Source organism: Crotalus tigris, unplaced genomic scaffold, assembly GCF_016545835.1.
Source record: "Crotalus tigris isolate CLP2741 ecotype Arizona unplaced genomic scaffold, ASM1654583v1 scf7180000019258.42916, whole genome shotgun sequence".
NCBI lineage: Eukaryota > Metazoa > Chordata > Lepidosauria > Squamata > Viperidae > Crotalus > Crotalus tigris.
Genome location: NW_024097458.1, coordinates 5,897 through 32,888, shown reverse-complemented (window position 1 = coordinate 32,888; position 26,992 = coordinate 5,897). Strand labels below are relative to the sequence as shown.

At 42.3% G+C, this 26,992-nt stretch overlaps 1 protein-coding gene across 1 annotated transcript; it reads left to right on the top strand.

The window, feature by feature from the left end:
• Positions 1-1,582: 1,582 nt before the first annotated feature.
• On the top strand, positions 1,583-22,541 carry LOC120316126 (Bardet-Biedl syndrome 4 protein homolog). Its single transcript, XM_039361355.1, has 5 exons — positions 1,583-2,391; positions 8,960-9,005; positions 20,339-20,418; positions 21,785-21,848; positions 22,392-22,541. Exons 1-5 carry the CDS (start codon positions 2,368-2,370, stop codon positions 22,505-22,507), a joined length of 330 nt encoding a protein of 109 aa, XP_039217289.1. The 5' UTR covers positions 1,583-2,367; the 3' UTR covers positions 22,508-22,541.
• Positions 22,542-26,992: the final 4,451 nt, after the last annotated feature.

Sequence of the window (26,992 nt, the reverse complement as noted above, 5' to 3'; positions counted from 1 at the left end):
TCTTCTTTAGAATATTTGTCCTTATTGCCCCGTAGTTTCTTATTTACATTTTTCTTCCTTCATACTCCTTACTAAGAATAATTCATATTATTATTATTATACCTTATTATACACATATTTTCACTTTTGACCTTTCCATATTTATTCTCCTCTATTATTTCTAGTCTCCCACCAGTCATACCACTTGTTCTATGTTAGATAGTACTCTGTGTCTTCCTTTTCTTTTATCTCTTTTGTTAATTTGTCCATCTCAGCACAGTCCAGGATTTTTCTTATCACTTCTTCTTCTGATGGTATATTCTCATTTTTCCAGCACTGTGCATATGCTATTCTTGCCGCCGTTATTATATGTAAAATTAAGTGCCATATTTCTTTACTATATTTTCTGTTTAAAATACCCAGCAAAAAGATCTCTGGTTTCCAGTCTACGGGTTGGTTTATTATTTCTTCAATTCATCTTCTTATTGTAGTCCAATATTTTTTCGCAACTGGGCATGTCCACCATAAATGATATGTTCCATGTACTTTTTTACATTTCCAGCATACAACCAAACTAATTAATACTCATTGTAGCAGAGAGTTTTTCCTGCATCCTGGGTAAATAAGTTTCATTAAATTCTGCTTAAGGATGGAGGTTTAAAATTAAACCTAGGGGAATAGAGGTTAAGTATGGAGGAAGAGATTGAGCACTTCATCCTAGTTACGCAAGCTCTCCTTTGAACTGTGGCCTACTTAAAGCTTAAATGACGTCAACATATTGAGAGCTATAAATTTTTGCCCGACTGCCAGGATGCTTAATTGCTGGGCATCCTAAGGAATAAACCTGAATGGCTTGTTCAGCTTCATTGAACTTGCTGTTTTAACTTTTATACCAGACTATGCAAACCCACACGAAAGGGCCATGTAAGACAGACTTTCTCAATCCGGGAAACTGGGTAGACTTGGACCACAGTTCCCCAGTTGGCATGCATGCATTCATCTTAAAGTTGCTGAGGTTGAGAAATACGGCCCTAATTGGATATGGCACTACCTGGACACAGCAGAATAGAGAAGAAAGAATAGAAAATAGAAATTGAGCGACTGCGGCAAAAGAGAGCGAAGATAATACCAATAGTCATAGGTGCTTTGGGTGCAATCCCCAAACACCTGGAGCACCACTTGACCACCATCAGCACAGACAAGATCATCATCGGTCAACTGCAAAAGGCAGCTTTACTTGGAACAGCTTATATCAGGGGTCTTCCAACTTGGCCCTGTTATGACTTGTGGACTTCAACTTCCAGAATTCCTCAGCCAATGTGGTTGAGGAATTCTGGGAGTTGAAGTCCACAAGTCATAAAAGGGCCAAGTTGGAAGACCCCTGGCTTATATCCTCAGATGAGACCTTTAACACCATCAAACATGCACATCTGCCTATCCCAGGTCCTTGGGAAGGACTCGGTAGGTGGATAAAAATATACCAAATCCAGACTAAACACCTAGTTGACTTCAATCAAACATAAAAAAAAAAGCCCTCCAGACGGAGTGATCTCCAAAAAGGGCTATTCTAAGACTTTTCAGGGTGAAAAAATTAGAAAACCGGCTCCATAAGAATTAAACACTGTTGAGAAAGACTGTTAGTTGTGCAGCTCAACCTCAGCAACTTTAAAGATACGGATTTCAACTCCCGATTTACCGGTTGCGGAATTCTGGGAGTTGAAGCCCACCTATCTCAAAAGTTGCCAAGTGTGCAAAAGTGATATATAAGGGCATCCCAATGTTAGCGGCTTTAGCAGCTCTTTGCAGAAATCTGGAAATCCCAGTGCAATTTTTAATAAAAGTATTTAAAAAAAAAAAAAAAGCAACACCGCTGGAATATGCAAGGATTTTAGACCGCCCTGGTGGAGCCATAAAAATGCAAAATAAGCCACAGAGGAAAACTCAGTCCCTCAAACTAGCAGGATCCCAAAAAAAGGGCAAGGCAAATGATTTCTATCTGCAAGGCAGATTCTTGATAATTTATTTCTTCCCCCCCCCTCTGGCTCTTTAAAATAGTTCGCTCCCCGCTTATTGTCGCGGGCCACCAATCTCGGTGGGCGAGTCTAAGTGTCAAAAATGGGGGGGGGAGAGAATCTGAAGAAGCCAGCCAAATTCTGGAACCTCATCCCTTCCTCGAGCCCTCCCTAATCCCGGCCGAGTCTCGTGACGTCACTTCCGTTCTCTCCACACGACGCCACAGCCCGCTTCAGGGTTGGAGTTTAGAGGGACCGGAAGCTCTGTTACCGTGGCAACAAGATACCCGGGCGCCCTTTCCGTCGATTACTTCCGGGGTGGCTGGTCACCTAGGCAACGGACAGCTGGCGGAGGCTTGCTGGGAGCTGAGGCGCCATGGCGGAGGTGACGGCTCGGCCGGTGAGCGGGACTTCCCACCTGTTGCGCCTCTTTCCCCTTCTGAGAGCCGAGGGAGGGCCCTGGAGGGACGGGACCCTTCTGGCCAGGCCTTCCGTGGCCTCGTGGCGCTTCGCCCTTCCTCCCACCGTCTTCTTGGGGTGCCTCACCCACCAGGCCCGGCCCTGCTGGGGTCGGGGTGGTTCTGGGTCGGTGGGAACCCAAACAGTTGTGGTTTACAATAGAATAACAGAATTGGAAGGGACCTCGGAGGTCTTCTAGTCCAACCCCCTGCTTAGGCTTCTTAGCTATGGACCATGGTTTAGTGGCCTGTTGTGCCAGGTCGGCCCATTGTGGCTTGTCCAGCAAACCGTGGTTAGGCAGATTAGGGCTTATGTGGGGTGCAGTAAGCCGGGGGAGGGGGGATTTTATGGATTTTATGGTTGCTGGAACTGTAACTAGCTGGAAGCTCCCCACCTGGACAAATTCCCTCCCTTTTTTTTTATTGAAAAGTTTTATAAAAGTTACAATATACACCCCAAAGCCCACCCACCCTAACCCCCCCTCTCCCACCCCCACCCCCCAGAGCTGAGTACAGGGTTACAAACATAATAATCATACTCTAACTAACATTAACCAACTATATAAATAACCAAGTCCATAATGCGCTTTAACTCCCCCTTAACATAAATATAAACAAATTAAAAGTAAACATAATAATATAAACAAGTTAATATCCTAATTATTAAACAATACAATATCCAAATTGTTAAACAATACTAATACTAATAATAATAATAAAACTAATAAAAATTCTACTATAATAAACTATTAATAATAATAATACTCTAAAATTTACTCATAAACTAGATGGAATTTTTTAGTCCCATATTTATTCTGAATATAATCTATCCATCTTCTCCAGAGACAAATTCCCTCCCTTGAAGGCCTTTCTATGTAAAAAGGGATACAGCTATTCCTTGACTTCCAACCGTCCATTTAGTGACTGTTCAAAGTTACAACGGCACTGAAAAAAGTGAGTCATGACCCTTTTTCACCCTTAACGACCGTTGCAGCATCCCCGTTGGTCACGTGACCAAAATTCAGATGCTCGGCAACCGGCTCATATTTATGACAGTTTGCATTGTCCCAGGATCATGTGATCACCTCTTGTGACTTTCTGACAAAGTCAATGGGGAAGCCAGATTCACTTAACAGCCCTGTTACTAACTTAACTGCACCGGTTCATTTAGCAACAGTGGCAAGAAAGGTCGTGAAATGGGGCAAAACTGACTTAACACACGTCTTGCTTAACAACATAAATTTTGGGCTCAGTTGTGGCCGTAAGCCAAGGATTACCTGTACGGTCAGAATAATGGAGGGACGAAAAGCAGAGCCAAGGGTCCATGGGGGAAAAGTTGTGGTTATTTTACTTATATTGTACGTTGTTAGGTTTAGTCATGAAATGTGATAACTGAAAAGTCATGCCTTCATAGCAAAGGTGGACTTTGGGGCAGATACCCGAAAAGAAGCATGAACCTTAGCAGCCTCTAGAAATTTTGCAACTTTTGTAGTTTCCTGAAGCCCACTGGCCATCTGAGTAGATTTTGGTAATTCACCGAAGGACTATGGCAGTGGTGGCAAACCTAAGGTATGTGTGGCAACTGTCCCTCTTCAACCAGCTGCCTGCTAACTTGCCGAGGTCCCACGTAGCCAGATGCATTCCAGCATGGCTAGTTTCCCTCCCTCCCATCCCCTCCCTCCTGGCCTCACATGCTCTCCTTTTCCTGGGCAGGACCCACGGCAGGCATCACCTCCTCAGCTGTCGGCCAGCCAGCCAGCTCAGAGGCGGCTTCTCTGAACTGCTGGGGGCAGGCTGTGGAGCCTCAGAGTGCGCTGGTTGAGGGGTTGGCAGGCTGTGGCTGCTGATAGATACTGTTGGCCCCCATGTGCTCACTGGCCTCTGTGTGTGGGGGCCGATGGTGTCAGGCAGCAGCCGCCCCGGCCCTTGCTTTGCCTTGCCCTGCAACAATGGCACCCCCGCCCTGCCTCGCCTTGCCTCGCCTCACCCCACAGGATGAGCCTCCTGCCCACCGCCCCACCTGCCAGAGACCCCCTGGATCTCTCCCAACCCTGCCCAGCCCCCACAGGTGTCCCTCCCCATGAGCAACATAGAGGTGACCACGCCCACCTTGGCCACACCCATCTAGTCTGTCATGACCACCGTAGCCACGCCCGCCCTGTGAGCCACGCCCACCCTGTGGGCCACGCCCACCTGGCTCCTGGCTCCAACACTGGAAGTTTTTAAGAAGAGACTGGAGAGCCATTTGTCCGAAATGGTGTAGGGTTTCCTGCCTGAGCAGGGGGTTGGACTAGATGACCTCCAAGGTTCCTTCCAACTTTACTACTATTACTAATAAATAAGTGGGTTTTGGGTTGCAGTTTGGGCACTTGGTCTCTAAAAGGTTCGCCATCACGGGACTGTGGTATTTTACATTGGCATGCTGTATTGATTTTCCACATCTGAGATCTTTTACTAGTTCCTGTTTGGCTGAACAAGTTGTGTGTGTGTTTTTTTTTAAAAGAGCCACAGCCTAAGTTTGTAATCTAAAAGGCAGTGTGTAAGAATAAAAAGAAGGAAACAGGAGAAAAATAAGCATATTATGCTCTGACGTTTTATAAGGTGGAATAATAAGACGATGATATAAAGTGAAAAAGACATAGAGTGGGCCATGAGAAGGAAAAGTATAGACCTCAGATACCATTTCTAAATTTTACATAATTTTCCGTTTTTCCCACTATCTGATGTAATGGTTGCTGGATAATCACCCAAAAATGCTAACAAAAAATCAGTGGCTTTCCTATTGTAGTACCCAGAAGGGTGGTGATAATCTTTTTATTGTTTCTCTGTGCTCAGTTCTGTAAAACAGAATTTTTAAAAAAATCTTCCTTCCCTCCCTCCCTCAGTAGTGTTTCAAAAAATATACTGCTCAAAAAAATAAATTTTTTTGAGCGGTATATAATATTGTAATCCATTCTACAGTTTTAGAAGTTTTACATTTCACTCTGTTGTGAATAAAATCCAGGCCTTATTAAAGACAAGATCACACACACACACAAAATCATCTGTACCTTTGCAGATTTTAAACTATGCTTTCTGTTTATGGCAACCTGGTTTAATAAGGAATTTGTTAAAATATTTTTTTAGTATTTCTCTTCAAAAGACATGACTCATGGATGTGCCTTTTTTTCTTTTGATGATCACAGTTGGAGAGTGTACTTAAAATCTTGGTTCTTTATGAACACGTTCCAGGATTTTTAATAGTTCTTTTAATAAAAGCTCTAGCACAGCATGCTGTCTTTGGCAAAAGAATTACAATGTAGGAGCCAACTGATTATCTATTCTGCTTGACTATATTTGGTGCTACAATAGGAAAGTTTGACGTTTTAATTGGAGTAAGATTTTTAGACTGAATTTTTCACCGGAACGCCATTCTCATTCAGCACAGTTAACTCTGCATCTCAAGGTATTATGGAAAAAGCTTCAAACTGGTTTTAAAAATCTCTCTGTTCATTTGTTCTGTACTATCTTTGAGTGCTGTTAAAGTTGGAAGTGCTTAACAGCAATGATTCTAAAAAACCTGAAATTTAAATATAAAGATTTCTCTCTGAGCAGTGAAGCACAGGGGCTATAAGAAATCAAAGCAACAGTTTACCTAAACAAAGCTTATTCTTGTTTCCAGAGTTCTATCCAACAGTTTATCTAAACAAAGCTTATTCTTGTTTCCAGAGTTCTATCCTTTTGTGTGAATTCTAAACTATTTTGAAATTGTCTGTCTGTCTTTCTGTCTATATCAGGGGTAGGCAACCTCGGCTCTTTTATGACTCATGGACTTCAACTCCCAGAATTGGAGTTGAAGTCCATGAGTCATAAAAGAGCCGAGATTGCCTACCCCTGCCCTAGTCTATATCCAGTGCTTTTTTTTTCTAAAAAAAAAGGTGCCGGAATTCATATGTCATACAACCCGCCTTGCCTACCCTACAAGGTTCCATCCAGAAAAGGTGCTGGAATTCCGTTCTGGGCGTTCTATGAGAAAAAAAGCCCTGTCTATATCAATCAATATCAATCAATCAATCATTAAGTTAATCACCAATGAATATATCTTGTAAAACAGGATCAAACCATAGCGGCATATAAAGCCTTACAAAACTTCACATTTTAGAATAATCTGGGAAACATCCTTTAAATGTTTACTATTGGTTATAGATTTTTATCCCATTCTTTTTATACATAATTCAAGGAAGTGAACATTCATACTATTCAGGCCCCTTTTTCCTCCAACAAGAATACTCCTGTGAGGTCGGCTATACTGACAGTGAGTGACTGGCTTTCATGCCTAAGGCAGGACTAGAATTCACAGTCTCCTGATGTTATGCTAGCATCTTACCCACCACACCAAACTAGGCCTCTAGAGAATCTTAAAAGAAAGATGGAGTTGCTGTCAGCTAAAATCATCCAGGAAAAATAATGTCATAAGCAGCGAAACCCAACTGAAACAGCCCTGCTATGGGGTCCTCAGCAAGAAATCCACATGAAGGCATCTAAACAGAATCTCAGGCACCCAGCAAGTTGGTGGGAGAATTGTAAATGTAGGCCCCGTTTCCTTTTTACATTCATGTGCAAGGATGAACTTTTCTTTGAAGAGAATCCATCCACTCCCTCAACTGCCTACTTTTAAGACTGCCTTAAGGTGCTGTCTCAAACAAAACAGGATTTTGCTGGAAGTCAGTCTTTGTAGACCACAAATACCTTTGGAGTACTTGAAGTTGCTTTTGTGGTTGACAAGGTGTATTCCATATAACTGGGTTTTTATTAGGTAAACGTATATATCACCTAGAAACGTAGCTGATGGAGCCTCTGTTGTTTGACATGGGGGTAGAGAGTGGGGCTTATTTACTGGAAGTTCAGGGCTAAGGCTAAATCAGTGGAAAAGAAAAAAAATACTTTCCTATTTGCTTTGTTCTCTTGATTTAGTGACGTCGCTGCCTATGATTAATGCCACTATTTCTTCTCGAAATGGCCATGTTTCAGCTGAATGCTGAGTCTACAAAGGAAGACTGGCTCACAGAGAGATTAGCGACTTTTTTATGCTTTGCTTTGAACCTAATCAGCAGTTCTGCCCCTTCTTATCCCTGGTGTATCTTCAGCCTTCGGAGGAGAACAGAAGAGGTTTAAAAAGCAATATGTACTTGCTAAAAAGGGGCGACTCAGCATCTTACACTGTTCTTAAGATGTGTGTATACATTCCCAATTTCCAAAAGGGTAGCTGAATTAAGTTGTTGCAGCAAAAACAAGGAAGTATCTGAAGGCACCTTAATGTCTAATGATTATATTGTGTGATGATATATACAAGATGTTGTTCTGAGTATAGATGATTGATAGGAAGGGGAAGAACTGTAACCAATGAAATCAGAGTGAATGAAATGCAGGAAATATTGGCTGTGACAATTACCTTCTTAATTAAGTAATTATCACTCCCTGTGTTGTCTGCATTTCATTTATCTGATCTCATTTTTATCCTCCTTGATGAGTGTTTATAGAAACCTAGAATGACACTTTGTATATTTAATTAAATAGTTGGCAGTTGATTTAGCTGCTCTACATTTATAAATTTCACAAGGAACTTGGTTGTGTGTGTATTTATGAATGTGTGTGTGTGTGTGTGCCGGAGACAAATTCCTTGTGTATCCAATCACACTTGGCCAATAAAGAATCCTATCCATTATTCTAGTCTAGTCTATCTAGTCTAGTCCAGTCCATATATGCATACACACAAACACACACAGACAGACACTAAAGCAGAAATGACTTCTATTCTCCACAATAAAAAAAAACAACTTTTCAGGGTTTTTTTTTTCATACCATTGCTGTTGGCAGCCACCAGGCAAGTAAGAACAGTATTTCACATTTAAAAACTCTGCATCTCACAATGTTCAGATTTCATAATAACAGAGGGAAGATAGCAAGCAGAAGAGAAGGGAATTAAACTATTATATTGCTAATGCTAGCTAATCTGTTAATACCCAGCTGATTATCAGCAATTTTTTTGTTAATAAAATACCTTCCCTCTAAGAATATAGTTGTGTTTGGAAGGGGAGTTATTTTGAAAAAAGGAAACATAAAAGTGGTAAGATGGCAAAATTGGATACAATTTGTAGCATAGTTCAGTTACTGTAGTTCAAAGAGTTTCCATCTCCCAGAAACAAAATTCAAATCTGGAAGATTTAGAATAGACAAGATAAAATATAGAATGCCATTTGTGTTTTGAATTCGCAAGAGTGAAAGAGGGGCTTTGAGTTAAATAACTTTTAAAAAGCATCAGAATTCAAGTATAATAGCTAAATCGAACCTTTGTGTCCAGAGGCAGTAGTAGTACAATACATTTGAATTCTCAGTTGTAACAAAAAATAATCCCGAGAATGGGCTGTTGGCTTTTCTCCTCTTTAAACCTGGAACTCAAGGAGTGTGAATGAGGTGATTTCTTTTTAAGTTTTTAATTCTGACATTTTCTACTTTTTTATATTATTTCAGACTGCATCAGCAGCAGCAGAACTTCCCAGAGCCAGATCAGGAAGAGGTTTGTTCTGATTTATATCTCTGTAGTTATTTTAGCCATTTTAACTACGATCTCCAAAGTATTCACTTGTCAGCATGTGCAGAAAACACTTCCCTTTAATTTAATTTAATCTTGCCCCACCTTTTAAGACTAGAGGTCCCTTCCAGCCCTCGGATTCTATCATTCTGCCCCACCCTTGGAGACTTTCCCAGTCATCTGATGGGCAGTTCTGTTGAGTGCTTAATTCAAGCTTGATTCTGCGATGATAATTGGGTGAGGCAAAATGTTGTCACTTCTTCTCCTTTATTATGACGGTGAGCTCCCAGTCAGAGCCTGGTTTAGGACAGCCCACTCCCTTTTGGAGAGAGGACAACAGATAGATTTCCTGCATAGCTGCTTGGACCAGTTTGCACGGCCTGTTGTCAATAAAATCACTCAGATTTGCCAGTCTCTTAACTCTTTACGGCAGTGGTTCTCAACCTTTTTAATGCCGCGACCCCCAACCGGTCGTAAGTCGAGGACTACTCAACCGGTCGTAAGTCGAGGACTACTCAACTGGTGCAGCACCGTTTGCAGAATGGGACTTTTGGCGGGCTCAGCAGGGCAGAGACAGCCTGGACAATTCCTATTGGCTTTTGAAAGCCAATAGAATTAGACTCTATTCAAGAGAGTCTATTCTATTGGCTTTCAAAAGCCAATAGAATAAAAGGGAGTAGCACAGCTAAGGAAAAGGGGGAAAAAATGGCGGACTGCGTTGTTTGGAGACCCCCGTGAAATGGTCGTTTGACCCCAAATGGGGTCCCGACCCACAGGTTGAGAACCACTGATTTACGGGCAGAATCCGATGCGATCCCAGGATTTGGTTCTCTCCTTTTTGCTGTTTAACATTTAAAAGAAGCCACTAGGAAAGGTAATCTGTACTTAATTTGGAATAAAATATGTGGGAACTTCCACATAGCACCTCCCCCCCGTATATATCCTCTAATAATGACAGAGATGTATAGCTTTGGTTTCACATATCTTATTCAGAATATTGCTTATATAAATGAGTGAGGTGGAGCTGGGGGTTGATCATTTAATCTCAGAATACCTAGCCGTATGATTCTGAACTATTTAACCCTTGGTTTTGTGGGTTAATCCTTTTTTTTTATTAAAAGTTTTATAAATTTATTACAATATAAACCCCCCACCCCATCCTCCCTCCCCCACTTCCCAGAGCTGATTACAGGGTAAAATAAAATAATAAACAAATGTAATCCAACTAACATAAACCAACTATACTATCAATCAAAACCATAAGATACTTTAACTCCTTCTCAATACAAATACTAACAAATTAAGTCAAAAATAATAATATAATTAAAACTATTAATAATTATCTAAAATCTACTCAAAAGCAAGATAATACTTTTCAACTTCATATTTCTTCTGAATATAATCAATCCATCTTCTCCAAACCATAATATATCTTTCTTGTGAATGGTCCTTCAAATAGGCGGAGATCTTCACCATATCTGCTAAATTAGACACTTTAAGTATCCATTCTTCCAAAGTAGGCAACACATTTTTCTTCCAATATTGCCCCACCAATAATCTTGCAGGTTTTGTGGGTTAATCTTAATATGTGGTATTTTGGTTGTCATTGCTGGTACGGTTTTACAGCCATTTATCCACTGAAATCCTTAACTTTAAAGGTCTTGCATTACTCACAGTGCTGATGTTACCTAATTGCCCTTCCAGTATATTAAAGATGATTTTTTAAAAATGAAGAATTTACTAAGTCTCCTAATTAGATGGGTTTACTGAGTGATATAATGCAGTACTGCCTGTTTTATCCCTTCATAATGTATCACCTCAGAAGAGCTGGCAGGGTCATTTATTCGTTTGAAGCTCAATAACTTGCCTTATGCACTGTTTCCAAGCAGGCAAAGAAGAACGGAGGAAAGCTCTCTTTCTGGAATTTATGAGTAATGCAAAGGCGGTTGAGTATTAAGAATAAACTTCCTCCCTTTAAAATAATTTAAATCAGATGTAGTAGGGGGAGAAAAAAAGGATCCGGCTGTTATAACGTTTTGAAGCTTAGCAGCAGCAAGAGCAAATAACTGTGGCTGAAATAGTTTACTGGAAACTGTACTGGTTGGAAGTAAACTTGGGAAATTTACCAGTCCACTCTATCTTCTGGGCATTTGTGGCCTAGAATTTAACTGTAACCAACTTCTGTAAAGCTTCGGATCACTTGGAGTCCATTTTTCCTTGCTTTAAGCCATCCTGTACTTCGACGGCCATAGTCAGCCAGTTTCCAATAAGCAATGGAGGAAGCTGGGTCTGCTTAAACACCGCGTGATTCAGTTAATTTCAGTGATTCACTGAACAATCGTGGGGGGGGAAAGATCATAAAATCGGGTGCCGCTCACTTAAGAACTCCAGAAGCTGTGAATGATCCAACGTTGGAAGTTTTTAAGAAGAGACTGGACAGCCATTTGTCTGAAATGGGATAGGGCCGTGGTGGCGAAGCTATGGCATGCGTGCCACAGGTGGCACACAGAGCCCTCTCTACCCACGCCATCGCTCCAGTCCTTCAGCTGGGTTTTATAAAACCTTTTTTGCTTTAGGCCTCTGCCGCCATGTGCAAAAAAAAAAAGGTTCAATCAATCAATTTCAACTTCTCGTGGGGAAAAAAATGATCTCGCAAAGTTGGAATTGATTGATTGAACTTTTTAGTCCCACCCAGTCTGCCGTTATCACCGTAGTCACACCCACCCATTGGGCCACACCCACCTGGCACTCGACGATGCATAAGTGGGTTTTGGGTTGCAGTTTGGGCACTCGGTCTCTGAAAGGTTCACCATCACAGGTATAGGGTTTCTTGCCTGAGCAGGGGGTTGGACTAGATGACCTCTAAGGTACCTTCTGACATCATCATCATCTCCATCATCATCAGCAGCATCATCATTATTATGGATCATCGCACAGTCAGCCAGATGTTCAGACTGGATTTGGCATTTTGTCTACCTATCGAGTCCTTACCCAGGACCTGGGATAGGAGATGTGGATGTTTGATGGTATTACAGATATCGTCGCAGGATGGAAGCGGTTCCTAGTAAGGCCGCCTTTTGCAATTGACTAATAGCGAATTTGTCAATGCCAATGGTGTTCAAGTGGTGCTCCAGTTGTTTTGGGATTGCACCCAAGGCGCCTATGACTATTGGTACTACCCTTGCTTGCTTTTGCCACAGTCTTTCATCATCATCATCATCATCATCATCATTATTATTATTATTATTATTATTATTATTAACTGTCTTGGCTTAGCAAGGGAAATTCTGGTCCCAACTGTAGTTCTAAGTTGCGGACTGTCTGTAATGGCATCATTGCTACTACATGAGTGTAGTAAATCTATTGAGAAAAGCAAAGTACAGCATCTGCAACTTGCCATCTTGGCTCAGTTGCCTCTTTCCTTGCCTGCCTCTGCTAAAAAAAACGGCACTGCCGTTCTGCTGTTTATTTCCTTGCTGGTTATTTTGCGGAGAGAAAAGATGAATGTAACAGAGCAGCAGGAGAACACAGGAGAGTACCATTAGACGGTGACATTATCCATTCAGACTGCCATAAAAGTCTGTGAACAGTTTCAGAGGCAGCGAAAGAATCAGCTGGAAGGATCCTGGTTTTTAGGCAGATTCATCACAGGCTTTTTAACCATACAGAAGCAGAAGATTAAATGGCATGGCTGGTTTGAATTTTTCTCTTGTTGAAAGAGAGCAAAGTAAATTTTTTTCTGATGGAATAAGGTTGGGGTAGATGGAATTTCCTGCTGGGCCAATGCAGAGCTGATAGATGATTATTTATGAGAATGCCTTTTCCTTTGGCTGTGCTTTTTTGGTCATACGTTTCCAGAGCTGCATTTCGTAGCATTCTCCACATCCAACATGTAGCACCCCAGGAGTTTTGAAGCATGCCAGCTCTGACTTCAAAAGGCCCAACGGTGATCGGGGATTTTAACTGCTACTGCTTTTGTCTGCGAGATTGCAGCACAACAAAAAAGTTTCTGTTTTAAGACCCTCCGGACCTGAGGGGTAGAGCTTGCCTGTTTTATAACTCTACTTCAGTGGAAAGATTAAGACAGTGGCAGAATTTATTTCCGTGGAAAACAAATACTGTACGCTTCACAGACTGGATTGTATACTTGGAGGTTTAGGTTGCCACACAAGTCTTATGAAAGCTGATTAACTTTGGGAGACTTTGTAAGAATAACTGTTCAAGATAGGAAGTTTTAAATTTGTTTTAATACTACTGGAATACTCAGACCTAAAGAAGAAGAAAATCAAGGTATAATCCTACATGAAAATCCTGTTCTCCCTCCCACACACATTCTGTTTTGAAACTGTTTAAATGCTTTGTATGCTCTGTGTTCTGCCAGAGTAAAAGGGCTTTATCATTGCTTTTATTGGCTTTGGTTTAATGAGTTGTGTGAGCTAAGCCCTCGTCAGATTGAAGTGATTCCTCTAGCAAATGGGATAGCACTTAACTGTAAGACCGCTGCACAGTTCGGTTTCAGCCATTTTGATACCTGCAAATGCTGCTGTCAGTGTAGCTACAGCTAGCTCTCAGCTTATGCCACAACTGGGACCAGGATTTGCACCGCTAAGCGAGGCGGTTGTTCCACGAATGGCATCTGATCTTACGACCTGTTTTTGCCCCAGCTGCTAAACAAAGGACTGCAGTTGTTAATTGAAACATGCGGTCGTTAAGTGAACCCAGCTTCCCCCAAACTGGCTGGGAAGATTGCAAATGACGATCGCCTGATCCCGGGACACGGCAATCAGCGTCAATTCATGATGGCTGCCAGGTGCCCAAATTTTGATCAAATGATTATGGGGATGCTGTGAGGGTTGTAAGTCTGAGGATAACCTTTTTTTACATGCCGTTGTAAATTCCAACAGTTGTTAAACAAATGGGTGTAAGTTTGAGGTGACAAATATCAGGTGACAAATTATTTCTAATACTAGCAGAAGTCTCCACATGGTATAACGCTGTCTTTCACACATCTGGAAAGAAAAAAAGAAACCTTGCCATACTGCTTGTTTTCCACTAGGGGGAGATGCAGAGTCAAACAATATCTTCCTTTTCTTTGTTTGCTTAAATGGTCTTTTTTTTTTTGCCATTTCAATCACACTCTTGCTTTTCTGGTGTACGGGGACTGTTAATACAGGATAGCGAGATAAATTACAGCTTTGTTGCAAGCCTCAGAATTGTTTATGACGGGTTTTATTAAACCCAGTTGACTGTAAATAACGGTAAGCCGTACAGGTTTATTGTTTGATTTAGGGTTGATTCCAGTGGCTGTTTGGAAAAAAAAGTGAGCAAAGAGAACATTAAGCACTGAGACAATCACAGTGGTTTGGGAATTCTGGGATTTCAAAGCTACCTGCTCCGTGTGTATGGCAAGAAATATGCCTCTATCCTTCAGATACTGTATCTGGATTATGTACCGTGTGATGCCATTAAGACCCCTCTGGTTAGAGAATTGATTATGCATCTCTGATTAACCTCGCCCTTAAGTAAAGGGAACCACATATAAATCAGCCTGACCAACTGGAACTTGGAAGAAGTGTTGGACTGCAACACCGATCCCTGATCTTTACCAGCATTCTCTTTGGCTGGCAAACTTTTAAAGCAGCCAGATATAATATTGGGTACCTTTAGTGATTTCTCCATGTTCTCTTGTTTTAAAAGAATTATAATTTTAACAGAAAAACAGAGTTGGAAGGGACCTTGGAGGTCTTCTAGTCCAACCCCCTGCTCACGCAGGAAACCCTATACCATTCCAGACAAATGTTTGTCCAATCTCTTCTTAAAAACCTCCAGTGATGGAGCATCCACAAATTCTGGAGGCAAGTCGTTCCACTGGTTAATTGTTCTAACTGTCAGGAAATTCCTCCTTAGTTCCAGATTGCTTCTCTCTCTTTTTAGTTTCCATCCCTTGCTTCTTGTCCTGCCTTCAGGTGCTTTGGAAAATAGGTTGACACCCCCCACACACACATACTTCTTTATGGCAGTCCCTCAGATATTGGAACATCACTATCTAGTCCTTCTTTTCATTAAACTAGACATATCAATTCCTGCAACCGTTCTTCTTACGTTTTATCCTCCAGTCCCCTAGTATTTATTGCTCTGCTCTGCACTCTGCACACTTTCTAGAGTCTCAACATTTTATATCATGGCAACCAGAACTGAATTCAATATTCCAGTAATTTTAAAATAATGGTCTGCAAAGAAAATGGGAAAAGACAGATATACATGTTCTAATTCTCTCTTGTTCCTTGCTGAGGGCAATCAAAAGCACCTGGCTGTCAGTGTAAGACCAATTCCCATAAATGTCAGGTGGTTGAATGTGTGCCAGGATCCTTCCCTTGCATCTCTGTTGCTGTCATCTCTCTCCTTGTTCATGCAGTTTACTTGGCTTTGAAAGGTGAAGCATAAGTCTCCCCTAACCTAGAAAATTTTCAAATGCGGGCACAAAATGGAAACGTTCATGTTTTTTATTTCCTCACATTTTTAGCGCAACAAAGCAAAGCTAAAAGGAAAGAAACAGCAACAGTTGGCTTTGTCTGAAACCAGGAAAGCAAACATTCCATATTTGGAGCTGCGGAGGCTGGGGTTGCCAAGATTTTGTGCTTTAAAGAGATTTATTGATTCATTTGCTGGACCGTCTGCAGGATAGAAATGGGGCTGAGGAAGAAAGATGCAGCGAAGGATATTTTTACAAATGTGTTTCACAGGAAGAGTTTGATGGTGTTAAGGCCTTGTAAATTCAGCTGGAGCCAACCTGAAGCAGAGTTAGAACAGTTGGAGGAATATTGCTAGATCCCCTGCTCTGAGAGATACTGACTGTTCAGGCATATTTGCCTAGAACAGTGGTTCTCAACCTTTTTAATGCTGTGAACCCCCAACTGGTCATAAGTCGAGGACTACTCAACCGGTCGTAAGTCGAGGACTACTCAACTGGTGCAGCACCGTTTGCAGAATGGGACTTTTGGTGGGCTCAGCAGGGCAGAGACAGCCTGGACAATTCCTATTGGCTTTTGAAAGCCGATAGAATTAGACTCTATTCAAGAGAATCTATTCTATTGGCTTTCAAAAGCCAATAGAATAAAGGGGAGTAGCACAGTTCGTTTAGGGACCGCCCCAAGTGACAAGGGCATTGGAAAATGGGACTCGTGACCGTTTTTCGCACTGGCGACCTTTGCAGCATCCCCCAGGATCAGGTGATCAGAATCCAGATGGCTTGGCAACTGGTTCCTGTGTAGGACGGTTGCAGTCTCCCCGGGGGCCACGGGTTCCCCCCTTTGGCGATCTTCTGACAAGCAAAGGTCAATTCGTCCTAGAAGCACGAAGCCGAAAGCCTGAAGATGACGAATGAGACTTCGTCGAAACGTCGCCAAGACACTTCCAATTTGACGCGGGAGAAAAGCCGAATAACCAAAGACCTACATACAAACACCCGCGAAAACCTCAGAATACACACACACACACACACACACACACACACACACACACGTACAGAAGGGGGGGTTGTCCTTCCTGCCACCTTGAAAATAAATTGGTCGGATTGCGTATGCGAGTCCAACATATTGCAAACGCTCTAGAGGTCTACTTGCAGCGATTAGCATTCACCGTAGCACTCAAGCAACCTATTTCAGATGGTTTATTCTCCCACCTACCCAGCCACCCCGGTTTTTATTTTATTTTATTTTATTTAAAAACAAACCAGGAAAGGCGAATGGGAGACCTAGCTAAGGCAGCCTGAAGCCCCATCTGAGTCGGTGCCATTTGGAAGGAGGCCTTTCTCGATGTGAATTAAGAATGACAGGTAGCCCTCCACTCACAGCCACAGTTGAGCCGCGCGCCCCCCAAAAGCGAGACGTTTGTTAAGTGAGTTTGCCCCACTTTACGACCGTTCATGGCACGGTCATTAAAAACTGAATCACTGCCGTTGATAAGTTACTGACCCGGTTTGTGAAGTGAATCTGGCTTCCCCATTGACCTTTGCTCGTCAGAAGATCGCCAAAGGGGGGAACCCGTGGCCCCCGGAGACACTGCAACCGTCCTACACAGGAACCAGTTGCCAAGCCATCTGGATTCTGATCATCTGATCTTGGGGTGCTGCAAAGGTCGCCAGTGCAAGGGACTCGGTCACGAGTCCAGTTTTCCAATGCCCTTGTCACTTGGGGCGGTCCCTAAACGAACTGTTGAAAGTCGAGGACAACCTGTCCTCAATTCAGAATACAGAATAGCAAAGTTGGAAGAGAAATAATAATAATAATAATAATAGTAGTAGTAGTAGTAGTAGTAGTAGTAGTAGTAGTAGTAGTAGTAAAGTTGGAAGGGACCTTGGAGGTCCTCTAGTCCAACCCCCTGCTCAGGCAGGAAACCCTACACCATTTCAGACAAATGGCTGTCCAGTCTCTTCTTAAAAACTTCCAGTGTTGGAGCATTCACCACTTCTGGAGGCAAGGAGTTCCACTGATTAATTGTTCTATCTGTCAGGAAGTTTGTCCTCAGTTCTAGGTTGCTTCTCTCCTTGATTAGTTTCCATCCGTGCTTTGGGGAATAGCTTGGCTCCCTCTTCTTTGGAGGTCTTCTAGTCCAACCCCCTGCTCAAGCAGAAGACTCTATCCCATTCCTGACCGATGGCTGTCCAACCCACAATGACAGGAGAAATTTCTCCTTAGCTCTAGTTTTTAATCTCTCCTGGATAATTTTCCACTCGTTACTTCTCGTCCTGCCCTCCCTGGGCTTTGGAGAATAGCTCGGACCCCCCCCCCTTCTCTGCAAAGCTTTTTGCATTGTGAACTGCCTGCCCTAGACGTTCCTCTCCGTCACCTCTGCATTTGCTGTCTCAGCAGCTTCCCCCCCCCAGTTTTCTGCTGAGCTCCTTTATCATCATATCCACTTACATTTTTTTTCCTCCCTATTAGTTGCTATGGTTACCTTGGCTTTCCCCCATCTCAGCTGCAAGGATGGGTTTGGCGCACTTCAAGCCATGTTGGTGGGATGCGAATGGCGGCATCTTAAAAACCTCCAAGCCAACAACCGAGGTGGTTGAGAACAGCCATACTGGATCGGGATTAGTAGCTGGGGGCTCCCTCCTATTGATCGTATTGTGAGCCAGAGCTGCTAGAGAGCTTAACATTGATCTCTTCTGCCCCCCCCCCCCAAACACCCCCGCAGTAAGAGGAAAAGATTTGACATGCTATCTCAGCCTCACCGCCCTTCTAGCAATAACCAGCCTGATGCTCCACAGAATTCAGAAAAAAGGAGTGAAATTTACTCCGGTTCGGGGCCCACTTTAAAGTATGAGCGATTATCTCTAAAAGGCTTTGTGGGGGTTTTTTGAACAACTTTTTCCAAGCCAGCGGCTGTAATCTTTAAAAAAAAAAAAAGTGTGAAGCAGCAGGACCAGAATAAGAACTAAATTCGGGTTAGCCTGTGTGTCATTAAAATAAGAAGAAATCAGTCTGCAAGGATTTTGTAAATGGCAAAAATCACACAATGGCAGCCCAAGGGTGTAATGTCATTTCCCCATTTCTTCCAGGAAAATAGGCATGCCCCAGCTGGTTTTGGAAGGGCAGTGGGGGGTTGGCAGATGGGAAACACCCCCCCCCCAGCCTTAGACCTTGGCATAAAGGATCATGTATTCCTACAGATTCAGCTCGTCCAAGAACTCAGTGGGAGTGGCCCATTTAAAGGGATTTTTTTTTTTTTTAGTGTGACAGTGTTCAGTTTATGGAACCTCTTTTCTGCCATTGACCTGAAATGTTGATGAGACTAGACAGTTACTTGTCTGAGATGGTATAGATCAGTGGTACTCAACCTGTGGGTCGGGACCCCATTTGGGGTCGCACGACCATTTCACAGGGGTTGCCAAACAACGCAGTCTGCCATTTTTTCCCCCCTTTTCCTTAGCTGTGCTACTCCCTCTCTTGAATAGAGTCTAATTCTATTGGCTTTCAAAAGCCAATAGGAATTGTCCAGGCTGTCTCTGCCCTGCTGAGCCCGCCAAAAGCCCCATTCTGCAAACGGTGCTGCACTAGTTGAGTAGTCCTCAACTTACGACCGGTTGGGGGTCGTGGCATTAAAAAGGTTGAGAACCACTGGTATAGATTCTCCTGCTTAAGCAGGGGCTGGACTAGAAGACCTCCAAGGTCCCTTCCAGCTCTAGTCTAGTCTAGTCTAGTTTATTCTTCTTAGTCTTCTATTCTATTCTATTCTATTCTATTCTAGTTTCTTCTTGGTCTTCTAGTCTAGTCTAGTTTATTCTTCTTAGTCTTCTATTCTATTCTATTCTACTATTCTAGTTTATTTTTCTTAGTCTTCTAGTCTAGTCTAGTTTATTCTTCTTAGTCTTCTATTCTATTCTATTCTATTCTAGTTTATTCTATTCTATCTATTCTATTCTACTATTCTAGTTTATTCTTCTTAGTCTTCTATTCTCTTCTAGTCTAGTCTAGTCTAGTCTGTTTGTTGGTTGGTTGGATAAAAGAGATCATTTCTTTGACTACAGGTGGTCCTCCTTACCAACACCATTGAGCACCAAATTTATGTTGCTAAGCAAGACATTTGTTCAGTGAGTCGTGCCCCATTTTACAACCTTTCTTGCCACGGTCGTTAAGTGAACCATCACAGTTAAGTTAGTGACACGGTCACTAAGCGAATCCAGCTTCCCCTATTGACTTTGCTTGTCAGAAGGTCGCAAGACGGGATCCTGTGATCCCGGGATGCGGCAGCCGTCATAAATACGAGTCAGTTGCCCAGTCCCCAAATGCCGACCAAGTGACCCTGGGGAGGCTGCAACGGTCGTAAGTGTGAAAAACGGTCACGAGTTCCTTTTTTTCAGTGCCACTGTCACTCTGAACGGTCACTAAACAAACTTGTTGTGGGCCGAGGACTTGCCTGTATTACCTTTGTTTTTGACGTGAGGTTGTTTTCGGTGAGGTACGAACGGCTTTGAAGAACTCCAAAAGGAGATGGGAACGCAAGTTCATTTGGCAGGAATAGCGGCTACCAAGATTCCGTGACCTCTTCAGCTTCTCCTGCAGTGGTCTTTCAAAAATCTCCCCCACTGCACAGCATGGCCTCTGTCTCCTGCTGGTGCCTCCTGCTCTGTTTTTGGCAAGAAAAGCAGATTTTTGCTTTATGTGGCCCTGGTGGGAGGCTTGAGTCAGTGGCGTATTTAAATCTCCACCTTGCCAGGTTTAAGATCTCTGACTGGGGAATTCTGAGAGTTCCAATCAAGTTGTGTCAGGGTTGAGAAGCACTGCTCTAAATATTTGTTCTGCCCTCCTATTTTGCAGGGCCCGACCTTCCCATTCTGGAGAAGAGGAACTGGCTGATCCACTTGTACTACGTCCACAAAGATTACGATGCATGTAAGGTAGGAACGAGGTTGGCAAAGTCATTAAATCCCCTGGGCCAGCCCTGCCTTAGGCACGGGCGGGAGACTTTGAGCCAGTCACTCTTCCTCAGCCCTAGAAAGAAAGAAAGGGCCAAAAATATCCCTTGCAAAAATGTTGCCAACAAGGCTGCAGAAATTTGTCTGGGCACTCGTAAGACTGAGTGCAGCACCAGCCGCAGGCGAACAGATCAGGCCTTGAACAACCGTGTCAACAAGAGAAGAGGAAAAAACCAGGTCTTTGTTCCCAGCGTGGCGTTCAGTTCCGTTTTCCGTGACTCTCCAAACCACGGTTTGGCTTCCTTCCTGCAGAACCCATTTTTCCCCTCCCCCCCCATCCAAGAATCCTAATTAGTGTGACCAGTTGTGGTTAGCGCCAACCAGGATTGCCACCCAGTGTATGTTCCGAAGTTGATTGGGGCCGTCTTTGGGATAACTCTATAAATTGCGGATCATGCTGTACAGTGGAAAAAAAATAAGTCTTCCCTGGCCGGCAGTTTGTCAGCGATATCGGCATCAAGTTGCCAAGTGTTTTGTGGCAGTGTGAAACCTGTCAGGGAAGAGGAGAAGAAATATGTGACACATAAGTTGTGTTCGCTCAGGCGGCCTTTTTCCTGATGAAGGGCTGTTTTTACTTACAACACTCGCATGCCAAAACAATTAGACACCACTCTGCTGAACACTTAATTCCCACGGCTCAGTCTCATTTCTCGTCTTTTCTCATCTTCTCGTCTTGCCTACTATCTTCTCCCATTGGTTTCTTATGATTTATCAATGGTTGTTTGTAACTTATGATTAATGATTGTAATTATGATTTATGACCTACGACCTATGATTTGCTTTTTATATGTATACTGTGAGCTTAATGCACCAGAGACAATTTCCTTGTGTGTCCGATCACACTTATAAAGAATTCTGTTCTGTTTTGTTCTGTTCTGTTCTGCTCTGCTCTGCTCTGCCCTGCCCTATTCTACCCTATCCTGTTGAATCACTTGTTACCATTCATCTCACATCCTCAGGCACAGCTGGGTCTGTCTGCTCTGATTTAACAAGCTCAAAGTTCCAGATGGTCTTTGGTTTGATCAAAAATGTAAGGCAACATTGTTCTAATAGAAAACACAATGATAATAAAAACATGCACATCCTGTGCCCTGCCTAGCACCATCTCTTATTCTTAGGACACCCATTTTAAGTTTTGGTGCCAACCTTCCCCAAAGACCGAACTTTCCTAACTCAGCGTTAAGTTGCTGTTGTAAAAGGACCAGTCAGTTGGAGAGCTGATGACATTTCTGCCTCTTCTCCAAATTAAAAATGCCCATTACTGAATCTCTCTTCCTTTGCGGTTCAGATTGCTATCAAAGAGCAACTGCAGGAAACCCAAGGAATGTGTGAATACGCCGTCTATGTTCAAGGTAAGCGAAAATGACTCTGTGATTAAACAGACTTCCAGCTGCATTTATGTGTTTTGTAAGAACACACAGCCACCTCTGTGGGGATCGTCAAAGCTTACAGTGCTTGACTAATCCAGCACATCCTGTTTTATAGAACAACTTGGGAGCAGGATATTTGCACCATTGCTGGTTGTTTGGTGAAGGGTAGACATGAAATTCAAAACTCAAAAAATTAATTTACCTGGAGTGACTTAGAGAATCTGGATCACATCTCCATGCAGCCGAGGGGCAATCTATATGTCACTCATCAGGTTATTTGCTGCAACTCCAGTGTGTTTTTAAAATGAAAAATAGTTCTGGGAAGGCCAATTTTGAATAGAAGTCTAACCAAGAGCAGGACAACTAATCTCCTTGCTCACTCATGTACATATCTGAAACATTTTTAGGCTGTCCTTTAAGGCAGAACCGTTCCGTAAAGCATTAGGAGAAATTAAAATATTCATCTTAAAATAGGAACATGGAATCCTCCTGATTAATCCGCTGTTATGGCAATGTTACTTCTAGCTTTGATCTTTCGCTTGGAAGGAAAAATTCACGAATCTCTGGAGCTTTTCCAGACTTGTGCTATTCTCAGGCCTCGATGTGCAGACAACCTCAAGCAGGTGGCCCGTTCCCTGTAAGTATCATTTTATTCTTCCTATCTAAGACAAGAGTTTCCCAACATTTTGGGGTTGGTGGCCTGGAGCAGGAGGAGGGGAAGGAAGAAGGGAGGGTTTTGTGGGAGGGGTAAACACACGCCCATGCTCACGCATACGCACAAACACCCATTGCTTGTGTGCATGGGGCCATGAGCACTCGCACGAGTGGATCTGCAAACATCTGCCACAGTTGTGGTGAAGCTCACGCAAGTGGGGCTGCGCGCTTGTGCACACACGCGTGCACTGCCCTCCCCACTCACGTGGCCCAGTGGCTAATAGCCCAAGGCTATTAGATCAGGATTGGGGACCCCTGATCTAAGGTGTCTCATGGAGTGAGATGGACGTCTGAAGGTGGTGTCCATGTCATTTGCATCCATACGTGCGTAATCCAGCTTCCCGGCATGTATTTTACTTGACTGCGTGCTTCAGAACATAGCTGGATCAGAGCAATGATTCAGGGATCCACTGATTCAGGGATGCAATGATCCTGATGCTTCAAGGAAGCGCACGAGCTGGGCCAGAAGACAGTCATTCATTCTGTTATTGCCCTTCTCCAAAATAATAATAATAATAATAATAATAATAATAATAATAATAATAATAATAATAATTATTATTATTATTATTATTATTATTATTATTATTATTATTATTATTATACACCCACTCATTGCCAAGCAATTCAACAATATATTACAAGGAGGAGAAATTGAAAAGTGGCTAACAACTGGGAAAACCTACCTAATAATGAAAAATCCAGCAAAAGGGGCAACACCAGGTAACTTCAGGCCAATTACCTGCTTACCAACAACTTTCAAATTACTAACTGGTGTGGTAGCTGATGCAGTACAACAGCATCTAGTTGAAAACAATCTCTTTCCACCTGAGCAGAAAGGAAACCGCCCCAATAGCAGAGGAACAAAAGATCAACTCCTAATAGACAAAATGATCTTGGAAAACTGCAAGAGAAGGAAGACCAACCTGAATGTGGCATGGATTGACTACAAAAAGGCATTTGACTCTCTGCCACATGATTGGATAATAAAGTGCCTAGAAATAACAGGAGTCAGTAGAAACATCAGAAAATTTGTGCAAAGATCGATGGCACAATGGAAGACACAGTTGCAGATCAATGGTGAGAGGCTGGGAGAGGTTAATATCAAGAGAGGAATATTTCAAGGAGATTCATTATCACCATTACTATTTGTTATTGCACTGTTTCCTCTGTCAACAATACTGAATAACTCAGGACATGGCTATCAAACATCAAAAACATCTGCTAGACTATCCCACCTCCTTTACATGGATGATCTGAAGCTGTATGGAAAAACATCATCTGAAATAGAATCGCTGCTCAACACTGTCCGTATATATAGCCAAGATATTGTAATGGAGTTTGGCTTGGACAAATGTGCCACACTTACTATCAAACAAGGAAAAATAGTGAAAACTGAAGGAATCAAGATGCCCCACGAAAATAACATTAAGAGTCTGGATGAGGAAGATACTACAAATACTTGGGTATCCTTCAAGCTGACAACATCAAGCACACTGAAGTCAAGAAAAAGATTAGAGGTGAATACATCAAGAGAGTGAAGAAGATCTTAAAGTCCAAACTCAATGGAGGAAATACCATAAAGGCAATCAACACCTGGGCAATCCCAGTCATTAGGTACACAGCTGGAATAGTGGACTGGACTCAAGCAGAACTAAAAGCAATGGATAGGCAGACCAGAAAAATAATGACAATGAATCATGCCCTTCATCCACGCAGTGACATTGATAGACTTTATCTACCAAGGCAAATAGGTGGGCGTGGAATGCTACAAGTACATCAGATGGTTGAAGAAGAAAAAATGGCTTTGGAAGAATATCTGAAGAACAATGATGAAGATGCACTGAAATTAGTATATCAGGAAGGCTTACTAACTACTGGAGAGACCAAACTGGCCTACAAGAAAGACCAAATGAAGAACAGAATAGAGGCATGGGAAGACAAAGCACTACATGGCCAATACATGAAAAAAATAGCTGGGAAAGCAGATAATAATAAAACCTGGCAATGGCTAAGAGCAGGAAAATTGAAGAAAGAGACCGAGGGACTAATTCTGGCTGCACAAGACCAAGCTTTAAGGACAAATGCATACAAAGTCAAAATTGAGAAGACAGCAACAGACAGTAAGTGCCGCCTATGCAAAGAAGCTGAAGAAACAGTGGACCACTTGGTAAGCTGTTGCAAGAAGATTGCACAGACTGATTACAAGCAGCGGCATGACAAAGTAGCAACAATGGTGCATTGGAAGATCTGCAAAAAATATCATTTGCCTGTAAGCAAAAACTGGTGGGATCATAAAATAGAGAAAGTCATAGAAAATGATAAAATTAAACTGCTCTGGGACTTCAGAATTCAAACAGACAAGCACCTGCAACATAACACCCCAGACTTAACAATTGTCGATAAGAAAGACAAAAAAGTCTGGATAGTGGACGTGGCAGTGCCTGGAGACAGCAGAATAGAAAAAGGACTGAGAGATAACAAAATACAAGACCTACAATAGAACTAGAAAGACTGTGCAAAAGCAAGCAAGGGTAGTACCAATAGTCCCATAGGCCCTGGGCGCAATCCAAAACCAACTGGAAGCACCACTTGAAACACCATTGCATTGACAAATTTTGCTAATAGTCAATTGCAAAAGGCGGCCTTACTAGGAACTGCTTCCATCCTGCGACGATATCTGTAATACCATCAAACATCCACATCTGCCTATCCCAGGTCCTGGGTAAGGACTCGATAGGTAGACAAAATGCCAAATCCAGTCTGAACAGCTGGCTGACTGTGCGATGATCAATAATAATAATAATAATAATAATAATAATAATAATAATAATAATAATAATAATAATAATAATTATTATTATTCGGGACGCCACCTCCCAGTGAGGCACTACCTTGACGTGGTTGTGGGCTTGTGTACTCTGAGGAAGATGAGAGCTATGCCAGAGGTTCAACCATACTGGACAGGTCTCATCAGAGGAGTCAGACAAAGAGTGTCTCTCCCATAAAAAATATGGTGAGACGCAAATTTCAGAATGCCATACCGGCTCGGACGTCGCCCGGGTTAACAAGGTCCTCACTAGATATTGGAGTTCCTGGATATCTGGTGAAAAATGGGTTACAGGACTCAGGACTGTTGGCTGAGCAACCAGGGCCAGCAGCTGCAGAACTACTGGAAGAAAAGGTGTTTACCCGTCGCAGATACACAGTGATGGAAAACAAAGAAATAATGATCTGTTACTACAGATCAAGTCCAACAAGGCGAGGATATCTAAAACGAATGCACCAATTCTGGAAAGAACACCATCCAGAATCAGAAATAACAGAACAGAGACTAGCAGATCAACGCCGATTTATAACAGAAATAAAGTATTTACGAAACAGAATTGGACGAACATGCAAAGTTACCAGGGCAAAGAAATCAAAGCCTTACCAGAAGTAATTCAGAATGTAGAGGCAAACCAGGGGGAGTTGGCAGTGAAGGAATCCAGCAGAGATATACAACTGCTCTCATTTGGAAACCAGGCACTTCTTTCTCAGGAAGAACAAAACCCTCTAACTAAAGAAATAAAAGAATTGAAACAAAGAATAACTGAGCATCTAGAACAGCACAAAAACAACAGAATAAGGCTACCTGCATTGAAGCTTGTTCCAAATAAACAGCTAGCACAAGCATTAAAAGATGCAAATACTGCAATATCAAGTATAAGCACCAATTCACTGCAAGAAACAAACCAACTAATGTACAGCACAGCTGCAGTTATAACAGAATACCTGGGATGTAAAATCAACAAAAAAGAAAAACAAACAAACAGTGCACCACAAAAATGGAAGGTTAGACTATAAAATAAGATCAGCAAGTTAAGATCACATGCAAGCAAGCTAGAACAGATGAAAGAAAAGAAGCTGAAGAACAAGAAGACCAAAGAATACCTAATCAAGAAATACCACTTAGAAACAAGGAAGATCACGGAAGCACTGGAAATAATAAAGCAACAAATAACAGCTATAGCCAGGAAAATCAGTAGATATGAAGCTCGAATTGCAAACTATAGGCAGAACCTCCAATTTCAATCCAATCAGAAACGTTTCTACCAATCCATCAATCGAGAAACTGCAATGAATCAGTCAGTACCTGACAAGGAAGAAACAGTGCAGTTCTGGAAGCAGATATGGGATAACCCAAAAAAATACAACAAGGATGCGGCTTGGTTAAAAGAGGTGGATGCAAATAAAACAGAAGTTGAAATGAAAGAACTAGTAATAACAACAAAAATGGTAGAAAAAAGAGCAAAGAAAATCAAAAATTGGTCAGCACCAGGTGAAGATGAACTGCATGGGTTTTGGTTGAAACATCTAACTGTTATACACCCACTCATTGCCAAACAGTTCAACAATATACTACAAGGAGG

Coding starts and splice junctions, on each gene's coding strand:
- LOC120316126 (XM_039361355.1), top strand. CDS start 2,368: ATGGCGGAGGTGACGGCTCGGCCG. Junction 2,392..8,959: donor CGGAGGTGACGGCTCGGCCG/GTGAGCGGGACT, acceptor ATATTATTTCAG/ACTGCATCAGCAGCAGCAGA. Junction 21,849..22,391: donor ATACGCCGTCTATGTTCAAG/GTAAGCGAAAAT, acceptor TGTTACTTCTAG/CTTTGATCTTTCGCTTGGAA.